Raw genomic sequence first — 24,394 nt, forward strand, 5'->3', positions numbered from 1 at the left:
CTTCTCTCGTACAGAACGGGCTGAACCCGACGTGAAACATTGCTTTGTAAAAACTCATGTAGATGAACCTAAATCCATCACCTCTGCTGTGCTGTCTACAGAGACAAATAAACTAAATCTTGCTGTGCTAAAATCAGCTCTGTCGAGCTAAGCCTTCCCCACTGACTTGACTATCGCCAGCGGCTTCGTGAAACTCTGCATGCACTCGACTAAGCCAATCTCTGATTATTTTGTCATATATCAACCTTCCTTGTCTCTACACGATCAATCGTGCACCACGGCTCTCCGTTGAACTGGAGCAAACAGTAGTCTGATATGAACCAAGATCACCCACGAACTATTGGAGCACACAAGCTCCCCTTATTAACTTGGTCACCTTGAAAATCTGATGGCGCATCCACAGGTTTACTTAGATGAACCAAAACTCTTCTACATTGAGCATAAGCTCATGAATCCTCCTCAACAAGAATGAAAATGAGCCAAAAGCTCATTGAATCCTTGATCATCTGCTCTCTTCGACTTGACACGAGCAAGAGGATGATCATTAACCGAAGCTGGCCGCCCTTCTTATAGATAGCCAACTGGTAGGTGCTTTTCACTTGCTTTACTTTTCATCCCTTGCTTTTCCATGCAAAAATCCAATTGTGGATTGGTGCTTTTCCCATCATCAACATGGTCCATTCTTTCAGTTCATTTCCTTGTGGCCCACTCTTTCCGTTTGTGGACATACAAAGTGCTTCTTTCCTGTAGTCTTTTTTAGAAAAGTACCGGTCCATCTTCAATGCCTTGGTGCTCACTCACTTCACTGCCTCTTCCTTTGAAAGCGCACAGTCCTCACTCAGTTCACCATCCGTTCCATGTGCCAGGGCAAGATCCAAGGCCCACATCCAAGCACTATGGGTCATCCAATCATCAAATTGGCCGCAAAGTTCTTGTCATCATTTCCTGCAATCAGGGTTCTCAATACAAGCAAATTTTTATTTATAAAAAGCATAATCAATACAAAACATTATCTCCAAAAAAAAAAAAAGACTGTTGTTGTGCTATACAATAGCTACCATCTCCAACCCTATCCGTGCTAGCTACAAGTGTGCCTATCAGTATTAGGTTCTCCTACACATATGTGCTCCTATACATAGCCTATATAGCATTTTCCTTCTTGTACAAAAAGATATTAGTTGCACAAAAAAAACCATCAACGGCGAATGATAGTTTCTCTTACTCCTCAACAAATGGGGTAGCAAATCACAAGAAAAGAGTCATTATGTAGATGGCAAGAATTGTGATGGAGGTAAAGAACCTTACAAGGATTTATCAAGCTAAGACCATTGTCACACTAGAGGAGGCTTATTCAAATAAAAAACCTTCTATTGAGCATTTGCATGTTTATGTTCATATCCCAGCTCAAAAGAGGAAAAAGTTGGATTCAAAGTCGAAAGAATGTATCTTCATCCAGTACAACATGGAGACCAAAGGAGATCCGGCTACAAAGAAGGTTTTTGTGAGTAGAAATGTTGTCTTTGATAAGGGAGGGCCCACGACAACACTTCATGATAGGGGTGCCTAAGTCAAAAGACAAAAGCAAGGGTGTCCAAGAAAACTCCCTCTCTGCATACATACAAGGACTCACATGACGATGATGCTCTAGTTATTTCAACCCCAACTCCCTCCAATCTTTGCCCAAATGGTACATATAGACAGTACAAGAATCCAAAGTTACAGACATACGGGGGTGAGACATTCTATATCAGCCGCTAGTATAAGTCTAACGACAGTCTGGGCAAACACACGGCCAAGTTAGTGGTAAAAGGGTATGCTCAAGCTAAGGGGCTGGATTATGATGACACGTTTTCTCTTACAACCAGCATGAAATCACGTGTTGTCTTTGGCAGCCTACCATGATGACCATTTTTGTAGATCGATGCGAAGTCCGCATTCCTCAATGAAGAATTCTCCGCATTCCTCGATGTAGAGTGATACAAGAACATGTATGTTGAGCAGCCTCAAGGCTTTGAGGTTAAGGGGAAGCAATTGGTGTACAAGCTAAGGAAGGCATTGTATGGCCTGAGATAGGCCTCAAGATTGTGGTAACACACAACTGTCAATTCTTCACCACTATTGGGCTTACATGGAGACTAGAGGATGCCAACCCATACACACTAGTATGGGATGGTCCTATCATGCTCATTGTGTTGTGAGAGCCGGGTCTTTTCGGGTGTGAGGAGGCATGCGTGGCTATGGAGCAGGGTCTTGATACCCCCGGCACTCCTTGGGCATGCCATTTGGCGCACTGACACATTACATGTTTTCATTTGGGTCAAGTGCAGCAACTTCAAGTAGGAAAAAGAAACAGACAATTGAAATGTGATCTATTGAAACAAGATGTCAACAAACATGGCAATATGTGAATCCAGGCGGTTGAGGCTTATACTTATGGCAATTAGGATGCCATAGAATGAAAGTCCAGCAGTGTTTTTTGATTAAAAAAGCTATATATGCCTTGCAAAGAAATCCTTTGTTTCATGCTAGGCCAAAACACCTTGAAGTGCAGTTCTACACAATGTAGGAAAAGGAGGGAGCACAGGCATTGGATCTCATTTTTCTGCACCGCAAATCAGCAGGTAGCTGATACCTTCACAGACCACGCAAGAAGTTTAAATGGTGCAAGGACATGCTTGGGAAGCAGAGAATAAAATTGCATATTAAGGAAAAGTGTTAGAGTTAATGCCCAACTAGAGTACTTACTACTTCTGATATCCTTTTTAAAGGAACCACCTATGCATGGGCCTAAATAAAAATTTGGTGTGCCACGTGGCATTGCCATGTCATCTAGAGTTGTCAAAACCCCTAATTTTGCACTACAAACACTCAGACTTGTTGTGCCTTATATCTTTCATATGCACTATAAATGTTGCCCCTCTAAATTTGTCAGAAATCGAAAGCCAATCGTTTTCTCCCTTTCTCTCCATCCATCTCCTCCACAACACACTCCAAAATCCAGAACCTCATCCCACAAGACAAGATGCATCTAGCATGACGCCTTTCCCGGATTCTTACGATCCGGCTCAAGCTTTTTGGCTACTTCCCACAAGACAAGATGCGTCTAGCATGACGCCTTTCCCGGATTCTTACAATCCGGCTCAAGCTTTTTGGCTACTTGAGAAGCAAACAAAGTTGTTAATAGCATGCATTGTACCATACCTCTTATGGATCTGAGTACGTCAGCATCTTGCAAACCATTGGGTCTCCTTGGTGTGGGGTTCGGGGATAGTGATGGCTCTTCTTGGCTTCTTTGGCTCTCAGGCTGGTCCACCCCTTGTCCTTTTTCCAACACCACCTTCTCAACTCCTTCTAGTTGGCTTTGCGCTTGAACATCTTTGTCCACTAAACATGGGTTTGCATCAGCATCTTCCACACCACCAACATCACACAAACACTTGGAAACATGCATATCGAGTTCAACAAACCCTGATTGCTGAAAGTCCATCCATAGAGACAGATATTCAGCCGCACCATTGGCTGACTTTGGCACTGCATCAGTGCATTTGCAGACTTTGTGTCGCTCTTGGTTGTACTTCCTAGTGTTTGGCCACTGAAAGCCTTGGAGGTGGCAACCACCACTCATCATCATCATTTTTATTATCCTCATACTGATTTGCATGTCTCCATCACATGTTCAACATCTTCTTGCAACATGGAGAATCGGCGTGCACTAGAACATGATTTGTTTCTCTTCCCATCACGATCTTCATGCTATTGCTCTGCCTTATCCAACAAATCTGAAAACTGGCCCAACTTTTCCTTTGCTTCATGCATTTCATCATGAGATGATGCATTTCAAAAAGATTTAACAATGTGGTACAACCTCTTGCATTAAAAATTTGATGCATACCTCTTCCTTTTGACATAGGTCACATAGATAGGAACAATCTCTTGTCCGATCACGATGTAGCTAAATACAACACTTCTTCTTCTTCTTTTTACCTATATCTTACACACACATTAGATTTCAAGGATCCATTTTTTATCCCTAAAAACAGATGTAGAAGAGACATTGACAAGATGAAGAATACAAGAGAATCAACATGCAAAGTTATGTTCATTTCTTCTATCAAAAGATACGTACGATACAATATACATCATGAAAAGGTAGGTGAGGGAGTTGGTAACCACAAAGGTCTGCCCCACTTCACATTTCATAGTGTGAATACGATTTATTAAGGAGTATTCCCTAACCTTAAAGTGAGTGATTATTTCCAGCATTAACAAGCTAACAAGCATCTAGCTGTACTAACCTCCTAGACACATTAATCTGAACTACTATGGTTCAACATGATCCTATGACGATGAAGTTCAACTTGTATAATGGCTACAGTAGTAGTAAACTGGCTCATCTAGGTGGAACTGTAGGATACCTTGTGCTGTCCTCATCCTCATCTTCCTCCTTTCTTTGTGCCAAATTTTGCCTTCGGATATGTGTGTTACAAGCTCCCTTATGGCAATATCTTTGCCAAGGCAACCTGACACATATCCCCCAATAGCCCATCCATTCAATTCCTGCCTTGTACCGACCGACCAATGTATTCAGTTGCCTCTATTGCCATGAGGAACTTTATCCAAGTCCATTTTCGCGATAGTAGCAATAGAATGAATGTATTCAGATGTTGCCTCGAGTGGCTGCTTTATTACTCTTTCATGCTCATAGAACTGCCCCAATGGGATATGAGGGGGATGAAATATTTTGATGACCGATGGCCTTTAATAGGCCAACCAATCACCCTAAGGGGACACTAACGCTTGTTACCAACCTTTGCACCTTTTTATCAAAGGCTCAATTCACAGGCTGACTGGAGAGATTGGTTTGTTAAAGTGCAGCATAATTTAAAACAGATAGAGAACAGATCTGCTAGTAGAGAGAGACAGCAAACTGCAACTAGAGAGAAAATAGACTGCGCAAGAGACGACAACTAACTTGCTGACATGGACGACTCACCCAACCAGGTCTGGTTGGCTGACCCGACCTGATCTGGTTGGGTTAACCCGACCCTGGCTCAGGGTAACTTTTGGCGCCAAACCAGCCTGGTTACCGGCCCCAACTGTTGGCTCTTACAAGGCCTAAATCAGCTTTGTAACTAGGCCTACTTGCTCAGCCATTGACCCTGACAATGTGCCCTGGCCAACCAAACTCCCAGCTAGCCTGCAGAAATAGACTGAGAAAGGACACAAACAATACCCCTCTCTGGGCGGGCACATCAACATAGGAGCCCTCTCTCTCCAACTGACAGACAGGAGATGACTAACTCTAACATGGTTCCCCTTCCCTGGCTGTTTGTAGAGTATTGGTACAATACTGGTCTGTGTAAGCATAAAATAACCATCCTCATTTCCTCCTGAATTGACACTCTTGAAGGCCAAAGGGATGAGAGCCAGTTACTCAACTTGATGCGTCTTTGACAGCTCCCTGCTGAAAGGATGGGGCATCTAGAAAACCTCCTGGCTCAAATTAATGGTTGACGTGCCAACTAAAGCAGAGGCACGATCATGAAAGCAAAAGCTACGCTTCTTTTCCCCTTTTTAATACAAAGGTACGCTTTGATGAAAATGGAATCCTTGAACCATGAAGCGGTCCTAGAACCTTTTTCATTCCTACTGAATGCAAGGCTTACAATTGTGAACATGAGCCATGACGTATCCCTTGTCTACGATGAAATATCCCTCCATGATATTGACTATCGATAAGCCATTAGTCTAGCTTACAAACCCTGCCAGTACAAAGCTTGCTTTGAGAGTCTCGTGCAATGTATAGCTGCAGTTGATCCCATTGGTTCTGTTAATCCCAATGCTATAGCTTGCTCTGAGAGTGATGCAATGTATAGCTTCAGTTGATCCCATTGGTTCTCGTCTGCCTGGATAGGTACCTGGCCAGATTTCCAACCATAACCAGACATACAGGTTCAAATTCTGCTCCACGATGGGATGGGAACCGTGGGCCTACTGCCGATATTGCCTAAGATACCTCCAAGTTACCCCAATCATGACCATGATGTCCGGTGACCAAGACCAACGCCAGACAGCTGCGAAGGAGTGCTCGCTAGGTACCAGAACTTTGAATCTTTGCCTTCTTGAGAGATGAATGAAGCTGGATTGAATGCAATAGTCCGAAGATGACGTCCAAATAAATTCCCATACTTGTCCCGTACTCTATAGTAGTCGTCTTCAATGCTGCAAATAATTACGAGAGGTATCCCTAGCACTAGGAAATTCCTGCTCTAAGAGATTTCCTTGCCAGCCAAGAAGAATCAAAGTGTGAAAGGAGAGTATAGCACGACCTCACTTGGCTCTGCCCAACTGACAAAAAACATGGGAAGCAGAATAATTTAGGATTCTTTCCGGTACTCCAGTGATCCGGGTCTGAAAAAAACAGTTTGACTCTGGAGACTTAAGGAAAACGCTGGGTGGAGATTCCTGACGGCCTTGGAGATGTTTTCATTTCTACCGGCTTGTTTTTGTTTTTGGCATTCCTTCATCCGACGAAGTTCACAAGACTTAACTTCTAGTATCCGATGCATTCAAGTGACCTGAAACCCCTGCAGGTCTTACAAGCATGTGTTAAAGTTGACCATTATACACGATCTGGAAGGATGCAAGTGTTTGTGAAGTTTTCCTTCATCCAACAATACTCCTCAACATCCAGTACATCGCCTCAACGAGCTTATTATCTCAGACACCAAAGTGCTATGCCAAATCAATAAATCCACTTAGCTTGCCGCAATCTTGTAGGCAATATATTGCACGCTACATCAAAGGCATTGTCGACCAATTCGTAAAACTATACAACAAGCTAGACTTCGCGATTCACCCATCTAAGGATGCCGACGACCAGCTTAATAAGTAAAACAAGCAGGGGTAACGAAGAATTAACTTGTGAGATCAACCAGCATTGCAACGCATTATTTAGTCACAGAATTCCCCCTCGATGTAAAACAGCATTTTAAAGGCGGAGCAAATCTCGAATACCTGCAGACCAAGCAAGCAGCAATCTGAAACCACAAGCATGACATTCAAAAATTGGAGTTTGGACGAGAGGTCATTGCGGCGGCGATCATAGGATTTGTCGTAAGCTTTCGACACGGTCCGGAGGGTTGGAGACGAATCCACCTTCGATCCACACACCTTGCATTCTACCACCCCGTTTCTCATTCCGAGTCGTGGGCGATCGAGAGCGCGAGATCTGAGGGAAGCTGGCGTGTGCGAACTGTGCAGATCCCGATGGGGAGGAAGCGAATTACGAAATTCAAAAACAGGATAGCAAAAGGGGAAGGAAGAAAAATCTAAGAAGTGGGCAAAGGAAGGAGGTGGGAAGAATAGGGGAGCAAAGGATTGAAATGAAGGGAAGGAAATGGGAAGGGAAGAAGGGGAAGCTACTGAGATCTTAAGGGAGGAAGAAGATGAAGATCAAAAAGAATTCATTGTTGATGATCCAGAAAGCTTTAGCTTCATCAACTGCACAAGAAATGGCTATGATCTTGGGGGAGGAAGAAGATGATCAAAAAGAATTCATTGTTGATGATCCAAAAAGCTTGAGCTGAATCCATCAATTGCACAACAAATGTCTATGGAGAGGTTGCTAGTGGCTGAATTCATCAATTGCACAACAAATGTCTATGGAGAGCTTGACACTAGCATTTTCCTTTCCCCCCCAAAAAAAAGTACTTTCTCTTTCTCTCCCAATTTTGACTAGCTTCCTTTTGCTCGTACCCTTAGAGTGTTTTCCCTCATCTCCTAAGGCCTCACCCCCAGTCGACTCCCACATCCCACCACCAATCAATGACCTCGTTTGGAGATTTGATTTATCAGCTCACATCCAAGCAAACGTTGCTGTAGTACTCGTGTCCTGTTCATCACTGGAAAACATTTCTCTCTTCATTCATTGCTCGTACCAATGTCGTGTTTGCAATACTAGTGTAGTGTTCGCACAAAACGTTTTTTCTTCTTCGTACATTGCTAGTACCACTAACGTTTTCTTCATACATTGCCGGTGTAATGTTCATAAAAAAAACATTTTTATTCATACATTGCTAGTACCATCATAGTGTTTGCGTAAAACTTTTTTCCTTTATACATTACTAGTACCACTAACATCTTCTTCATACATTGTTAATACCAATGTAGTGTTCACACAAAACCTTTTTCTTCATACATTGCTAATACCATTGTATTGTTCACAGAAAACATTTTTCTCAACAAATGTGAAAACCTTTGCGTACAAGTTTCTTGTGTACAGTAGCTAGGACCTCTCTTTTTGGGATTATGCAGGGCCTTACAAGTTTACATGTGTAGTTGGTCAAATTTACCAATTATTGGCATAGTTGATGTTTGTTATGGTGGAGTAGATGTTAAAGATTGCCTTTTTTAGTATTACCTCAACTACTCTTCCTTTCATCAAAGTAGAGCTAGAGCAGTTTTGCCACGTTGTTTTTACCACATTACTTCCATTAGTTCAACCACATCAAGATGGGTGCTACGTGAAGCGATGAGAGTATACAATGACAATGAGGAGTTAACTATTAAGTGGACTCTAGGTATCAGATCCATAGATACTAGTTGAAAAAAGGGAGGCTACACCCAAAAGCTGGGTACAAAGTGTGCTTATAAGACATGTATCTGTGCTCCCCCGTGAGACTGAACTCTAGTCCTTAAGGTAGACCTTATATATACTCGAAACATTTCCATCATCATTGCCTTCATGCATGTGCCAGCTATGTGGTACTAAATTGGAGCCTTTAAGGAAGACCTTACAAAAAATCGATACATTCCCATTTGTACTACTTAACAGCAATGCTAACAAGTGTCTCCCCCTACTCAGGATTTTTCACACAAGTGAGTGGAAGGGGTGTTGCTAAAAACTAAGAGATGGGTTTGGAAAGTAGGCTCCATATTGGTTTATACAAGATGAGTTCGACAGGCAAAAGGGAGTGCTCTCATTCATTTCCAAAAAAGTCAAAAATTGTATTAAACGAAAAATTTCTATCAATTAGTAGAGAATGCCACCAAGAGCGAAAAGGAGGGGATGGATGAGAAGCTAAAGAAAATAAGGAAGCCCTTATCATTTGCATTGTATGAGCATAATTTTGGCCCTCCCTCTCATAGTCCATAAGCAAACAAATATCTATCATCACCTAAAAATTAAATAAATTACATAGGAGTCCCCTATGTCATATTGATACCCTTAGATGCCCTTCTATTGCATAACCAAAAATATGTTCCCCTACTTTGAAAACTTCTCTGATTAATTAATTATTTTATGGTAAAGAGACAAGTACATCATCTACATTGTATTCGTTTTCTCCTCAAGTATTTGCTTTCTCCTCAAGTTTTTGTATCTACATCGTCTACATTGTATTTGTTTTCTCCTCAAGTTTTTCCTTGAAAGCTAGACAAATTTGCATTTTGTCTTTTAAACTGTGGTTCTCATCTAGAGTATTATAAAATGGAAACCTCCCTTTGATGCTACATTACATTAGGAGTGTGTGTGTGTGTGTGTGTGTGTGTGTGTGTGTGTGTGTGAGAGAGAGAGAGAGAGAGAGGGAGGGAGGGAGGGAGGGGGAGAGAGAGAGAGAGAGAGAGAGAGAGAGAGAGAGAGAGAGAGAGAGAGAGAGAGAGAGAGAGAGAGAGAGAGAGAGAGAGAGAGAGAGAGATTCTTTTAAAAGAATTTATGGTCATCAAAGCATGTCCCCTACTTTTGAAGAATATTATTCCCCCTTGTATATATCATGATCCACCCTTTGTATTTCCCATGAGGTTCTCCTACATTGCCACTTCGATTTATGCCACAATGATGGATGACAATTTACACCCACTTTGAAGTATATTACTCATGCCTCCTCTCCCCTTGTGTATATCATGCCCCACCCTTTGTATCCCCTATGAGCTTCTCCTATGTCGCCACCTTCAATTATGCCACTATGATGGGTGAAGATTTATGCCACCTTTGGACTATATTACTAACTCCTCCATTTCTTTTTCATCTCATGCCCCACCCTTGGAGCCTCTTCTATATTGCCACCTTTGATTTACACCATCAAGACAAGCGATGAATGTGGTGTTTGTATGCCATGGCATGGCTCACAATCCCTATATATTTTGGGTGAGCCTAGTAGACTATGGTGGTCATTATATTCATGAAAGGGTGGTTCTATTTGCTTAGCAAAACTTTTCGTTTCCTTATTGTATATATGGAAGGAGCATATTTATCTCCTCCTATTGGGTCTCCTAAATTCCTAAATTCCATATCTCCTAATCTAAACATCAAATTTGCATCAAACCTTTTGCATTGGGTTTGTAATTTTATGTTTCAAATGTCTTTCCATTCAGAATTTGGATTGGATTCACAAAAGTTATAAAATTGGAAAGATTCATTGAAAAAATTGTGATTTAATTAAACAATTAACCTAAGCTAATGCCCATACTTTAATTTAATTAAAGTAATGCAAATTAAACTAACTACCTCCCAACTTGGTTCTCCTAATCCTGCTCCTCCTGCTCTCCTCTGTGTCGCTGACCACCCCCCTCTGCCAAGCCCGGCACCACCCTCTCTTCCACTCCCTCCGTGGCCCCCTCCTCCTACTCAATCCCTTCACTCATGCCATTTGGTGCTTTCTCACTCCTTCCATTAAATCCCGAGTCATAGTCTGGCCACCATCGGATGCCTTGCAGTTTCCCACCCCCTCTCCCCTCCCTTATTCCTCTCTCTACCTCCCGAGTCACAGTCAAGCCATCAGCTGCCTTGCACAATTCAATCGCCATGGCATGTAGGGAGAGCGTAGGGGACTTCTAATAGAATCGGCACACATGAAACTTCCAATAGAATCAATAGTAGCTGCCCTCTATGCATGAGAGCGAATTGGCAATACATATGACTTCGAGCAGAGCAATCGACACGCTAGAGTATGTATTGCTCATCTCCCATGCCCTTGTTCTACCACACTACAATCCTAATTGTGTCATGCACCTCGAGCTCTTTTTCGCCAAGAACTCAGTCCATAGTTTCCCCCTGTCCAAAGAAAGACAGTCTCTTCTCCTTCCTTTACAAGCTGCTCAGGTAGAGACTACCCTTCTGGATGGGACTTCTCCCTTCAACATCCTTATTACATGCTCCTCTAGAGACGATGTAAGCCAGTGTGCATGCACTCACAAACAAGAGAGAGATCTGGTGAAAATTGCGAGCCAGAGAAGGCATCTTTATACTCACAAAGGGCAGGTAAAAGATCTAGAAGTAGCTTCAGCTCCTTACCTCTCGGTTCCCCCCCTCCCCCCCTTCCCCATCTCATCATCTACTAATACTCTCTTTTTTCTCTCATAGCCCCCCTGGTTTGCACCCACTCCATTTGTGGTTGTTTTATGTAGATCTAGCAATTACACATTTGCAACACAAGCAAGCAATGGCTGCATCAAATAAACCATTGTGAAAAAGAAGCAGCAGCAGCAGATCAAAGCACCCCCATAGCCACTACAGCTTCTCCTCCTCCTCCTCCTTCGCCATAGCAGAGAGAGAGTGTGTAGAGAGAGAGAGATGGTAGCAAGGATGTGGTGAGAGAGCAAGTGGGAGAGAGAGAGGGCAGCAACAACGCTGAGAAGGTTTTAAGGGAGAGACGATGGTGGTGTGGTAAAGGTTTGAGAATTAGCTCGAAAGTCGATTGCAGTGGAGAAGGCTTTTTTACCCCACTCACACTCCCACTCCTCAAGTAATAGGAGAATTTATTTTTGGGAACGTTAGGGGCCCCTATTCAAGGGACATTGGCTTTTGATATCCTCCCTTTATGTCATTTTAAATGCACCCCCCCCCCCATGTCACTTTAAATACCCCCTAATGTCATTTTGAACACCCCCCTCATGTCACTATAAATATACCCACCTTTCCCTCTTGTTTCTTTCCTCCATCTTCTTCCTTCCTATGGCTTTCTTTTTCCCTTCTCTCCCCAAAGCCTCATTTTCCTCCTAGTTTCTTTTGTCTCCCCATGGCCTTCTTTTTTTCACTGCTTCTTTTATTTCCTCATGGCCTTATTTCCCTCCTACTTCTTTTGCCTTGCAGCTTTCTTCCCCCCCTGCTTCTCTATGTCCATGTCGCATGATCCTCTTAGCCTCTTTATTCTCTTCCCATTCTTTTTGTCTCCCCCCAGCCTTTTTTTATCCCCCATTGTCCCTCAACCCATATTTCTCTCTACCACATCCACCCTTTGCCCCTACTTCTCTCTCCCATAGCATCGTTCTCCGTCCTTACCCCATGCCTAGTTTCTATCTCAAAGTATGTTATTATAAAATTCTCTCTCTCTCTCTCTCTCTCTCTCTCTCTCTCTCTCTTTAAGAAAATGCTCCCCAAGATTATTAATATGGCCCTAGAGCCTAGGTTTTCCCTCAAAATGGTAGCTTAGTAGGTTTATACTGATCCACAAGGTAGGAGATAGCAAGGTGGAAAAAACTACTACACAATCATTGTGAGAAGCCTAATGGCCAAGTTATCATTGAGCCAAAAATCACCAAATAGGCAAAAACACAAGGATCGATGCGCCATCCCAACAAGGTTCCATCCCAAGCACTTGACAATGGAGCATTTGGTCATTGTAAGGGCCACACTAGACAGAGCCACACATAACAAAGAGGCCATCTACTATTGATTTATAGACTTCAAGAATGCCTTTTACACACTCAAAAGCTTCAAGTTCCTCAAGAACTCAGAGACGCCACATTTGGACTATACGAGAGAGTATTAGACAAATCTGCACAACTGCTTATAGATGGATCATGCTCGAGAGGAAACATTGTCATAAAATTCAACGTAAGGTTCAAGTATGGTTGCCCACATCTCGACTACTCTTTTTGGTCTCTTTATTGATGAGCTAGAAGATTGGATGAGAATATATAGTAGAGAAGGAGTGTAGATTGGAGGATATGCCCTACTATGGCTTGTTTACATAGAGGTTGTAGTCTTCTTCACAAAAAGCAAGAACGAGTATAGATTGCAAAATATGCCCTACTATTCCTCATTTTCATAGAGGACATGGTCTTCTTTGCAAAAAGCAAGAAGGACATCCAAGCACACTTGGATGCACTGGGAAATTTCTATAGACACTCAAGTATGTAGATCAACATAACCAAGACAAAACAATGGTGATTGGGACTTGAAATAAAAAGATGGATTTCATTTTTGAAGAGGATCCTAGTCACCACACAAATATATAGGATTGGAATTTGCAAATAACCACAAGTGCAATGCATGTGTGGAAATAAGAATTATAGGAGGTTTGAAATCTTTGTATAGCTTCCAAAAGAAGTGCAACAAGGAACACCTATGGAACTGGGAAATGAGAAAGTTTCTATATACTATGCTTGTATGATCCTTTAAGGGTGCCTAGCCTGGGCTCCAGGGATCTCTAGAGCTTACTAAAAAAGAATAGAAACTTTACATAAAACACTTTCCCATAGGAGGTTTAGGGGTCAAGGTACAAACACCCTACCCCATCCTGCTACATGAGACTACAATGATACCTCTCAAAGGGGAACCACTAAATACAAGCCACACAAGCAAGAAGGCTATGCCCACTTTGTTTGATTGAGTTCCAAGGTTCTTTGTATATGATTTTTAGGCTTGGAAATGTGATGGCCCCATAGTGGCTTTAAGCTCTTCAATCTTGCAAACAATAAACTATTGTATCTGCTGGCATTTGCCATCTACTTGAATATATGGCATCCACATATTGTTTGGGCTCTTAATACTAGCTCTTGAGATTTTAATATTGAAATGTATGCACAACATATTCCAAGTTCTTGATATTGAAATGTCTATACAAGAGCCTAGGAATAATCTCTTAGGAATCCTACATGCGATTTCTACATGCAAGTTATAGATGCAAGTTCTACATGTGATTACTACATGCACATCCTACATGTAAAGATACAAAGTCCTATAGTTACTACATGCGAAGGAAGAAAATCTACAAACTTGTAGTATAAATATCTCATGATAGAATCAAGCCTATGCTCTTTGGGGCATTGTGTTCAGTTCAACTCTGGTGTTCTTGTGCAATTATCTCCAAGTTTCCATGCTCCCTTGCACTATCAATGTCCAAGAGCATGGAAGTTTGCCATTGTCAAAATGTCTTCTCAATAAATGTGGTCAAGGCCTTGGACTTCCATGATGTCAACTGCCTTGAGATCAAATCTTTGCAGCTTTGCCTTCCGTAGAGTTTGATTTGTAATATCTTTAAATGGATTCCCCTTCCACAAATTTAGATTTGTAATATCTTCGAATGGCTTGCATTTACCACTTTAGGTCTGCAATAGGAATTTCTTTCATAGTCTGATTGTCCCCGTCTATAGGAAAATGGTCCGGTTCATTGAGAGGTGGTTGTTGTGGAAAAGACTCTTTTGAGAACAAGGCCGGTTGTAGTATACTTTGGACTTGGGCTATCTCAACAAGCTTGCGAAGCTGGAAGCCAATAGTATACCACATAAGGCAATGGAAGCTACTCAAATCATTGGATGGCATAGAGAGGGAATGAAACGGATGGAACTATGGGGCATAGCGGCTATACTAGAAGATGCATGTGAAATCACTGATTTAGTGATGCAAAAAATGCTACAAAAATATGGCAAGATCCGAGGGCAAAAATGCTTTACAAACAAGAAATTAATTGAATGGATAGATATGGAAAGAAGACATATAAATGTTTAAAAAACGTACCTAATCTACAAAACGAGAAGAAGAATGGCTCTCTGATGAGACTAGAAGATTGAAGGTGCTGCAAAATGCATCAATAGTGAGATTGAATTGGACTTCCCCTCGGAATTTTCGATTAAGGTGTCATTTGTCTTGACATTATAACTCACAATGAATTGTGACACTACCTTCATGTCCAAGTAGCAAGGGAGTTTAATGTGAATGGACTCATGCCTAGTGCGGCTTGTAGGTGCGATTGTACCTTTGGTTCTATTATGGCCTTGTAGCAAGTTGCACTATGGTACATCACCTTGAATCTGGCCAATACCTATATTTGGATGTGGAAAACTATTCCAGCCAAAGCCTCCATCCATTGTGGTCCTAAGAGGGAGAGAGAGAGAGAGTTGCAAAGCTTGTTCTAGTATGGATCATAGGAGGAGGTGGTGGCTTGATGTGCTTGCATGGTCAAGATGTAGATTGTTGTGCAGAAGGCACAAATGGCTTACAACATATGCACTCACCTAGACCTATAAGGCTAAAATGGATTCCATACAGACAATGGACTAGGTTGACTTAGTGCATGTGAGGTGATTTTAGTGAGTGACGGACATGAGATATAGGGACAAGATCTTGTCCTAGACCTAGTAGAGTGATCGGGATTGCAGTAAAGTTGCATACCTTCTTGACAACCATGAGGAATATAAATTAAATGTCTCCACAATTTGGGCCTTCATCATAGTCAAGTGATTGCTAGGAAGAAGTGTCATTGAGATATCGATGAAGATCTTTGTGATGAAGAGTTCATTTTCAATAGTAGCAACATTGCCTTAAGATGTCTTTGGTACCCAAATTTGAGTATTGCCTCATCATATGCTTAAGATTGCAGCAGTGCTTTGGGAGCCCATCGAGGTTGCAGCCTTTGCATGGGTACTACCTTATTGGAATGAGATTTCCTATTTGGAGTACTAGTTGATTGATGAAGGGAAACATGCATAATCCCTAGTTGTTATGCTCCTTCAAGGCAGTGTTGGCTTTATAGTAGATCCTTCCTTATCACAAATTCCTATGCTTTTGTCCTCTTCATTTGTGCCATCTTTGTGCTAGGGATGGGATTTTCAAACTCAACATGGAAGTCACAGCGCAGCTGATTGGGAGGAGGTTACTTCCATAAGAAGTGTGACCATGGTATTTTTTGCCTCTTTGCAAAGGGAGACCACCAAGGTGTGACCATCATCCATTAGTATGGTTGATCTCTCTCATCAAATCAATTTGACAATTGACACTCCAACACCATGCACTGCCCAAGATGACCTCTTCTTGGATTGTAGTCTTGGCCTAAGATGAGGACACTTGTTAGTGGGATGATTCTTGATGCACACTCTTCACCATACATTGTCACACCGTGGGTACAAGTGAGGGCTATCGGGAACTTCCTTTGATGCTCCCCCTTTCCACTATTGGCTAGGTTGATTTAGCAGATTCGTATCCAATTCCCCCATATTCATTCCGTTAGATCCCATGCTTGCCTCTTTAATTTTCATAAAGTAGTTTCCTTCTAGGTTTGTGACACATCAGATGAAGTTGAAGAACATTTCTCCCTTGGGGATTTCTCTATCACTTAGATGAATCATCTTTTTCTGCACAACTCAAATAATGTAGGATTCATTGAAATAAATGACCACAAAGTTTAAAGTCCCATAGTCCTATGAGAAACCACGGTAGTGGTCGTGGATCACTCACTCTCTCACAAGGTTCATATTGAGAGTTCAATTACTTCATCCTGGTGATATAATCATAAAGGGATTTATTCTCTTTTTGCTTCACCTTGTACAATTGGTTAATGGGGCTCCCATTTCTGTCCACTCAGGGAAACCCCACTATGGAATGACTTGCATAAGATGTTTCAATTGATCTTTTCCTCTAGGTTTAAATCCCTAAACCATTATCTAGCCTTGTCGTCAGGCTCAAGCCAAAGGTGTGAACCATACCTAGGTCTCCAATATCACCAAAATGTCTTACAAATTTGTTCAAATCATTGCACTTGAGAGACTTGGTCTCCTTTACCCAAGAATTCAATGATCAGTTTGACCAATTTTATGATTTAAAAATGCATTAGGGATAAGCTCTTGGTTCCCATATAGCAAATTTAAATAGCATCATGGCTTAGTTTGGCATCCATTAACTCAAAGGTGGACATAAAAGACTCTATAGCAGTTGTCCTCAAGTTTATAATGCCTAAATATGATAGCCTTGTAATGACTCTCAAGAATCTTTTAAATTTCACATTTGAGGGAATTATTTCATCTCTTTTAGAGGAAGAGAAGAAAGGTTGGGATAGGGCCTCACCACATCAGCACCCACCTCCTCAACAACAACTTTGAAGGATGTTATCATGACCGGGAAATCATGTCTAAAAAGGGTCTAAATTGCACCTTTTGCAAGAAGAAGGGGCACACTGAATCTCGGTACTTGAAGAAGGATCCAAGAAGTGTGGCAAATGTGGCATTGTTGTCCATATTTCCCATGAGTGTATGAGAGGTATTTCATCTAAAGAAGAAGGCAACTATGCTCAAATCTACTAGAAGGGCTCCTTTAAGCCTATGTTTTTTTATAACCCCATGGTAAAAGCATCTTTTATGAAAATGACTATATCTATAAAGGTATGGTTTATAAAGAGTCAGGAATGTGAGTCCAATGCAATGTTGCACTGAGGGGGCATGTTAAAATATCCCTCTCGTAAGAACCATTCGTTAATAGGCATGTGGTGTAGATGCATGAACCATGTGGGCTCATAAAGGCTTATTTTCATCCTTATGTTGAGGGAGATATCTCTCACCTACACCTATAAAGGGAGAGTAGCCTTGTGGCTATGAACCACTCATATGGGCTGAAGTTCAATTGGGCTAAGACTCCTTTGGATACTTTTTGTGTGGTCACGCTCCAATCGAGTAAACACTAAGTCATTAAAAACGACAACAAAATCATGCAAACGACAAGTCAACTCCATTTTTGGAAAAAAGCCCAAAAAATGTGCATTTTTTCAAAATTATAGGGACAATATAATCTTCATGTCAAACATTTTTAAAAACTAGTAGTTTTATGAAAAAAGAATGCACAAAATATTTACTAAGTCTTACATTTTACTCCAAAACACAATAGTGTCTAGTATCATCAGTTGAAAAAAGTGTTCTCTTCTTTAATTTGAAAAACATGACACATTAAAAAGGAGAAGAAATAGCTTCATTCAACCAAGAGAGTTGTCAGAGCTTTTGGCTTTAAAATACCAATTATTTTCAGTGCAAGTGCCCATATATTTTTAACTCAAATCCACATACAAGAATTTCTACAGCCTACAAAAATCAAACATGTCCACACATAATGAATTCCATTTTTTTTCTTTTGTTGTGCTGTTTAAGCACCTCTAGATGATATGTCCCCTTAAGTCCATTGGTTGAAATAAATTTTTATGAATTTCATCCCACATAAGTAAACATTGCCCTCATGGATAAGTATACATTTCTAGAATACTTGTTGTGCATAGCATGCTATCCACAAATTGATAGTTGGTAAAATGATGCTACTTTAAGATCTAATACAATTTGATGAACCACTTTTAGTGTATTGTCTAATAAAACAACTTTTCTTTTTATACACAGTTGATCAAATGGTTGAATTTTAATATATTTTGACATTAAGATGGGTAGGTATATATGGAGTCCACGACCATAGAAGAGGTTTATTTAAAGCAAGCATGTCATAGATTTAGATAGAAGCCCAACGACTCAAATGGTTAAATCGTGATTAGTACAATTTATCATTTACTCTATTTCAGGCTAGTGGTTTGATTGAGAGCTCTAGCCTTTGCAAAAATATAGTTTTTAGTTTAAAAAGGCTAGATTTGGAAGCATGAGTAGCAATTGTCTTTTTGAGAAAAATTGATGAAATTTTGGACTACTATGTTAACAAGCGTGAACATAATAAATATTTTGTTTGAAAAAAGAAAAAGTTTCATCAATAGAACAAAATTTTCATATGAAAAAAGATAAATTTCGATTCCTGAATGAACAAAAATATCTAGCGCACTTTTTCATATTTCAATTAACAATATGTACATTTTTTAAAAGAAATTTGAAACTATGTTTATTTTGTAAAAGTTATGAAAACAGTTCTCATTAATGTCTCCAAAAGATTGTAAAATTGATCAATATTTAAGACTAGTGAAAAATCATAATAGCCTACCGCAAACGATAACTCATGACTCGTTGTCATTTTTCATGACTCGCCTATTAGTAGGGTTTTACAAACTTTCATATTCTTGGTAGCCTTCAATAGAAGAAGGCCTCTTTTCAACAATAAGGAGGAGATTTGTCCATCAACAAAGAACATCAAATACACATAAAAAGAAATAATGCCACCACTAGGCACTAATCTTTAGAAGACAGTAAAAATCATCCTCCACAAAATAGAAAGGATCTATACAAGGCTTTGGAAGTCTCTTAGGAATTGAAAAATCACCCTTTTCTTTTGGCTAAATCTAGTACTAGAGGGATTGTAGTAAGTTAGTGGAGGTCTAGATTTGGGGCTCTCTCTTTATTCTTGCATTGCAAGAGGTGTCCATTCAACATTGCCTTTGAGATTGCAGGTAGGCTAGGGTTGTTTGGATAGAGATTCTAGGTTTTATATTTCTTTTGCTACTTCCGCCTTCTTCATCACCTGGATTGGATCTCTTTGTTGGGGCCTGGTGTTGTAGGAGATGCATAGCTCTTTGCGGGCTTTTTCATTTCATTGTTATTTGGTTAAGTTATGCCTCAATTATGCTCTCTTGGTGTGGGACCAATATGTCTTGGAAAAAAATTCCCCCTAAAAGGGACTACCACATTGGATTAACAAGAGAGTAAACAAGGAGAGGCTTGGTCTTAGGGTTCGAAAATGGGGCTAAAATCATTGACTCGCAATTACAGCATATCCTCTACTTAACCCATCTTATACATAATGAAGATCACCCCTAAGAAAAGGACTCCCTAGTATCTATAAGGTGTAACAATATCAACTAGTGACGTGCAGCTACTTGAGATGGTGTTGGAGGGGTGATGGGGTGGGAGGAGGAGGAGAGCAAGAAATTGTAGCAAGAACAGTCATGAAAAGCTCCGATTTTTCCAACTTTTCTATAGTTGAGTGATGGTATAGTCACCAATATGTCTGCAAGAAACACGTAGGTTGTTTCATCAATATGTTGTTTAGTCATGAGTATATCGACGACTTATTGTGTGTTTATGAAATAAATACACTAGCTTCTTACTATGTCTTTTTAAAAAGAACTCAATTTCTCTCTCTAATTTATAGTGCATTGAGGCTCAACTCATGGAAGCTCAAAGTGGCTATGTAGAGAATCCCATGCTTGTACAACCATTGCAAGTTGCAGATTATACAATAGCATCAAATTGTCATGGGACATTTCAATGAGTATGAGGAGCTCACAAGGATAGGTTTCAACCAAGGCATGAAATTTCTTGGGTAAGAAAATGCCAATTTTAAATTGGACATGCATTTTATATTATTGGATATGTGCTTTGACATTGCATTAATTGGTGTGCATTTTGTAGGATGAGGACACATCAAGGGGTTCAACCTAACATATCCATGGTCATATCAGTTTTGACAAGCATATCAACATTGGCAAGATGTCACAATTGGATGGTGATGAAAGGGTGGATGAGGAAACAAAGACACATGTTCATGATGATCATGATCATGATAGTGGCCCCTAGATTAGAGACACAAGGATGGATAATATGGCGGATGCCTCTTTTAGACCTCTGAGGGACTGTGTCCATGTCGAGTTTGGATCCGAGAGGGTGATGAGAGTGTTTGCCTTGACCCCCTTGTATAATTGTGCTTCCATGTTGAAGCTATGAGCTTGCTTGGTTATGTTAAACTTGCAAGCTACATATTGGTGGTCTAATACTAGTGTCGCATCTCTCATGAGATGAGTAGACTAATTTCTTGTCCACATCAATAGGTGGTTGCTTTTACATTTTCTCTAATTTTTTCAATTTAATGGTACTTCTTTTGTAGTAGGTTGGTCCAAAATATGTTGCCATCCTCAAAAACTTCATCAATGGCAAAGGGCTTGATGGCAAGGGCTAGCATGGACTATAACTGTATCCATGCTTGCCCCAATGACTGCATTATTCTTTTGTCTTAAGTAGTAGGGATTGGATTCTTGTTTGGATTGCAAGGCTCTTAGGTATAGGTCGGAATTCTAGGGCCAAATGGTCCCTATGAAAGTTTTGAGGCACTTTCTATTAATCAATAGGATATGGCGTATGTTTTGGTGCAAAACCATTGCACAATTGATGACTTGGTATATAGGGAATCGGTCCACTTATGAGACTCTAAGTGTTCTTGCATATTATGCCACCTATAGACACATAGAAAAATTGTGGCTAGATTTTGTAGAGGATCCACAAAGCTTGCATTTAGGACTTGAGAAGGATGGTGTGAATCTATTTGGAGTATGCTCCACTTTATTTGTGATGCTTGAGAGGTCTCTTTGCTTCAATATGCTGCATGCAATATTTGAGAGTTGAGCATTAAAAAAGGCAACCAAAGCGTCGACAAATGAGAGCCTTGGTCTAGTCACATAGTGTCTAACATTCTCTATTTTCAATCGCTAGAAAGAATAGGGAGGTTTGAGAAATCGTTTTTTAGTCCAATTGGCTAGAAATTTTCATAAATCTATTCTCCAACATCCCAACACCACCTTTCTCTTCCTTAAACATGTACATGAACTATTCCATTGCCTTGGCATTTAGGCACATAAAGAAGGCATGCCATTATCTACTATCAACCCACTTACTTCTCACATATTTAGGAAATACTAGAAGTATCTTATATGGTCTCCCTTCTCGTTCTATTTTGCATCAACTTGTATAAACTATAGGGGAGTATGGATTTTCCATGATGCATATTGGCATTTAGACCTCATGTTATGGCCTCTTCCATCTTGTTTTCCATTGCTCTCAATGCACGAGAACCAAAGATCTATGGTGTTAGTATTTACATGCATTTCTAGTGCTTTCTTGCACAAGAAAGCACTAGAAGTAACTCTCTATCTCCGTCTCTTTCCGGTGCTCTCAATGCATGAATGCCATAGATCTATGGTGCTAGTTCATACAAGCATTTCTTGCTACTATGTGTTATTGCACAAGAAAGTACTAGAAGTAACTCTCTCTCTCTCTCTCTCTCTCTCTCTCTCTCTCTCTCTCTCTCTCTCCTTTGTGCCTTGGGGGCCAAAAAGAAATTGTGGTGTACTTTACAAGAGGGTTTTTGAGTTTACCCGCAACCCTATATCTCAAATTATATACAAACCCTTTTGCTACTTAGAAACATTCCAAATACCATCAATTCTTCCTTGGCATACATCAAGGATGGATTTATCCATATTAATTTAGCAGAAATGAAACTTAAGGGGATTTTGAGGGAAAAAAATAATGATAGTTGGAAGTCAATGCTCAAGTCCAAGAATTCACCAAATGCAAATTGTAGGAATTGCAATTTATCCATCAATCAGTCTCACCAATAAATGCTTTACAAGGCCTACACCAATAAATGATTTACAAGGCGTACACCAAAAGAACCCATGGATGGAATCAAACCCCTCATTAGACACATAAAAGGCTTTGGTTCAATGGCAAATGCTCCTCTTTACGAATACCAATGGAGGAAATTTGATACAAAGTACAAAGAAATAAATAAATAGAGTATCATCAAGAAAATGCATGATATAGTGCAAGATAACTAAAAACATGGTGAAAATTAAGAACATGTAAGCAAATGAGACATTTCCTCTATCAGCTAGCACATGTTCATACCATTCATTGACTAGATCAAAGAGATAGCAAAAACATTCATTTCCTCTACCAACTAGCACATATTCATACCATTCATTGACTAGATCAAAGATATAGCCAAAGCAATGCATCAATCTCCCACATATTCCAAACCTAAACTTCGATGGAACATTATCTTTATCAACTAGTACATGTTCATATTAGTCATTGACTAAATAAAAGAGATACCAGAAACAATGGATCAATCTCTCACGTTTTCCAAACTTTAACTTAGATGGTCAAGCCACCAAAAGAAGGTAATTGAAACATTGAAGAACCATCCCAATTTTAATATTAAGTCACTACAATTAAATACACTCACATGAATCCTAAATAATGATACAAAAAATTTGTAAACCATTGCCAACAAAATTCTACTAGAACAACTAAAACTTGTGAAGCTAAATTGGTAGCCAAAGGTTATGCTCACTTATGCAACAATCAGTATAAGCTCTTTTGACATTGGGATGCAAATGAGATTTACCTTCATCAAATAAATGATAAAGAACTTGATTGTATTAACTCTAGAAGGCAAGAAGAACACAAGTTTTCATGTATGCTTTAAGAGCCAAACCTAATAAGTCCGTTTGAGATTGGTGGCTAACAAGAACTACATGAAAAAGAATTTCATGTCATCGAATGCAAAGATGTCTCTACTTTCATGAGGTTTTCAAGGGAAAAAGTGAGGTTTTGAGAACTGGACAATATAATGAAAAGCCATTAGAAATTTGAGATTGGTGTGGATGGTGGTCAAGGAGGAATGCATTAATAAGAATTTGATGTCATACAAGGTGTCTCTGCTATCATGATACTCTCAAGACCAAAAGTGAAGCTTTTGAGAACTAGACACAATATTGAAACAATTGGAAAGTAAATACATCTCATGCTAGTAGACCATTGGAAAGTAAAGAGTTCAAATTGTTCTACCTTAAGGAATTTGGAGAAACAAAAACATTGCTACTCAACTAATTTTATGATTCCAATTGGAATTTTATACTTGATAGAGGCTTTTTTTCATGACCAACTAAGCATAGTCCCATGTACGATGGAAAATAACATCGTCTCCCTTTTGACATGGTTAACTAAAGCCATTTGGTTATCAAACGCCTTACAAGATACGGATCCATTCAAGAGCATGGAAAGTTGAGCTTTTGTAGCATTGCTCTATCAAAGAACTTGAGAGCCCATGGAAAATTCAAGCACATGCACATAAGAGAAGCTCAATATATTTTTTGGATCTATTGGAAAGCTAGTTCACAAAAGCACCCCCTAGAGGGAGATTTAGAAATTGTGTTAAGTTGTTTGTGTCATCATCCTCAATGGTGACTTAATATGTGTGCTACAAACTTCTCAAGAGATTGGAGCATGGAGTGCACTTGTGATGTATGCTCCTTAGGTTTCCTAAACCCAGGTGCATCCTATGTCTAATGCATTGGTACGTTTAACTCAATCTAATGTGAAGTCCTCTTATAGCCACCTTATTGAAAGGAAGCTGAAGCATGAGTGGCAAAAGATACGGCTTTCTTCGAAGCATTCATAGGAGAAGGAATGTGTATGTGAATCATCGGAAGTATCATAGATGGGGGTATTTGATTTAAGGTGCCCCATGGGCAAGCTCATGATTTGTCAAAAGATGAAAGGAGTTGAACATCTTGCAAGCTACACACTATGTTGTAGCACTCACAATAAAATCCCCATGCATCAAGGTCCTTTTTTCCCCTTAGATCCTGTTGGGTCTACAGTGGACATGTCCCTCCCCTAGTTTCTCACAAGGAATTCCTCGACA

The 24,394-nt window shown here is 40.1% G+C and overlaps 1 protein-coding gene across 2 annotated transcripts in view; it reads right to left on the reverse strand.

The window, feature by feature from the left end:
* Window positions 1-7,621, reverse strand: part of LOC147883915 (CMP-sialic acid transporter 5-like) — a 43,334-nt gene extending 35,713 nt beyond the window's left edge. Inside the window, exon 1 of one of the 2 annotated variants that reach the window (XM_087398398.1) lies at window positions 7,174-7,621. In XM_087398398.1, the coding sequence (XP_087254524.1) occupies window positions 7,174-7,200 (27 nt within the window). In that variant the 5' untranslated portion in view covers window positions 7,201-7,621. Of the gene's footprint in view, window positions 1-7,017 lie in introns of both variants that reach the window. The other variant, XM_087398397.1, reaches the window with a different exon arrangement.
* Window positions 7,622-24,394: the final 16,773 nt, after the last annotated feature.

This window comes from Dipteris shenzhenensis, chromosome 27 (genome assembly GCF_047967505.1).
Source record: "Dipteris shenzhenensis isolate YYH24624 ecotype China chromosome 27, Dip_SZ_1.0, whole genome shotgun sequence".
Lineage (NCBI taxonomy): Eukaryota > Viridiplantae > Streptophyta > Polypodiopsida > Gleicheniales > Dipteridaceae > Dipteris > Dipteris shenzhenensis.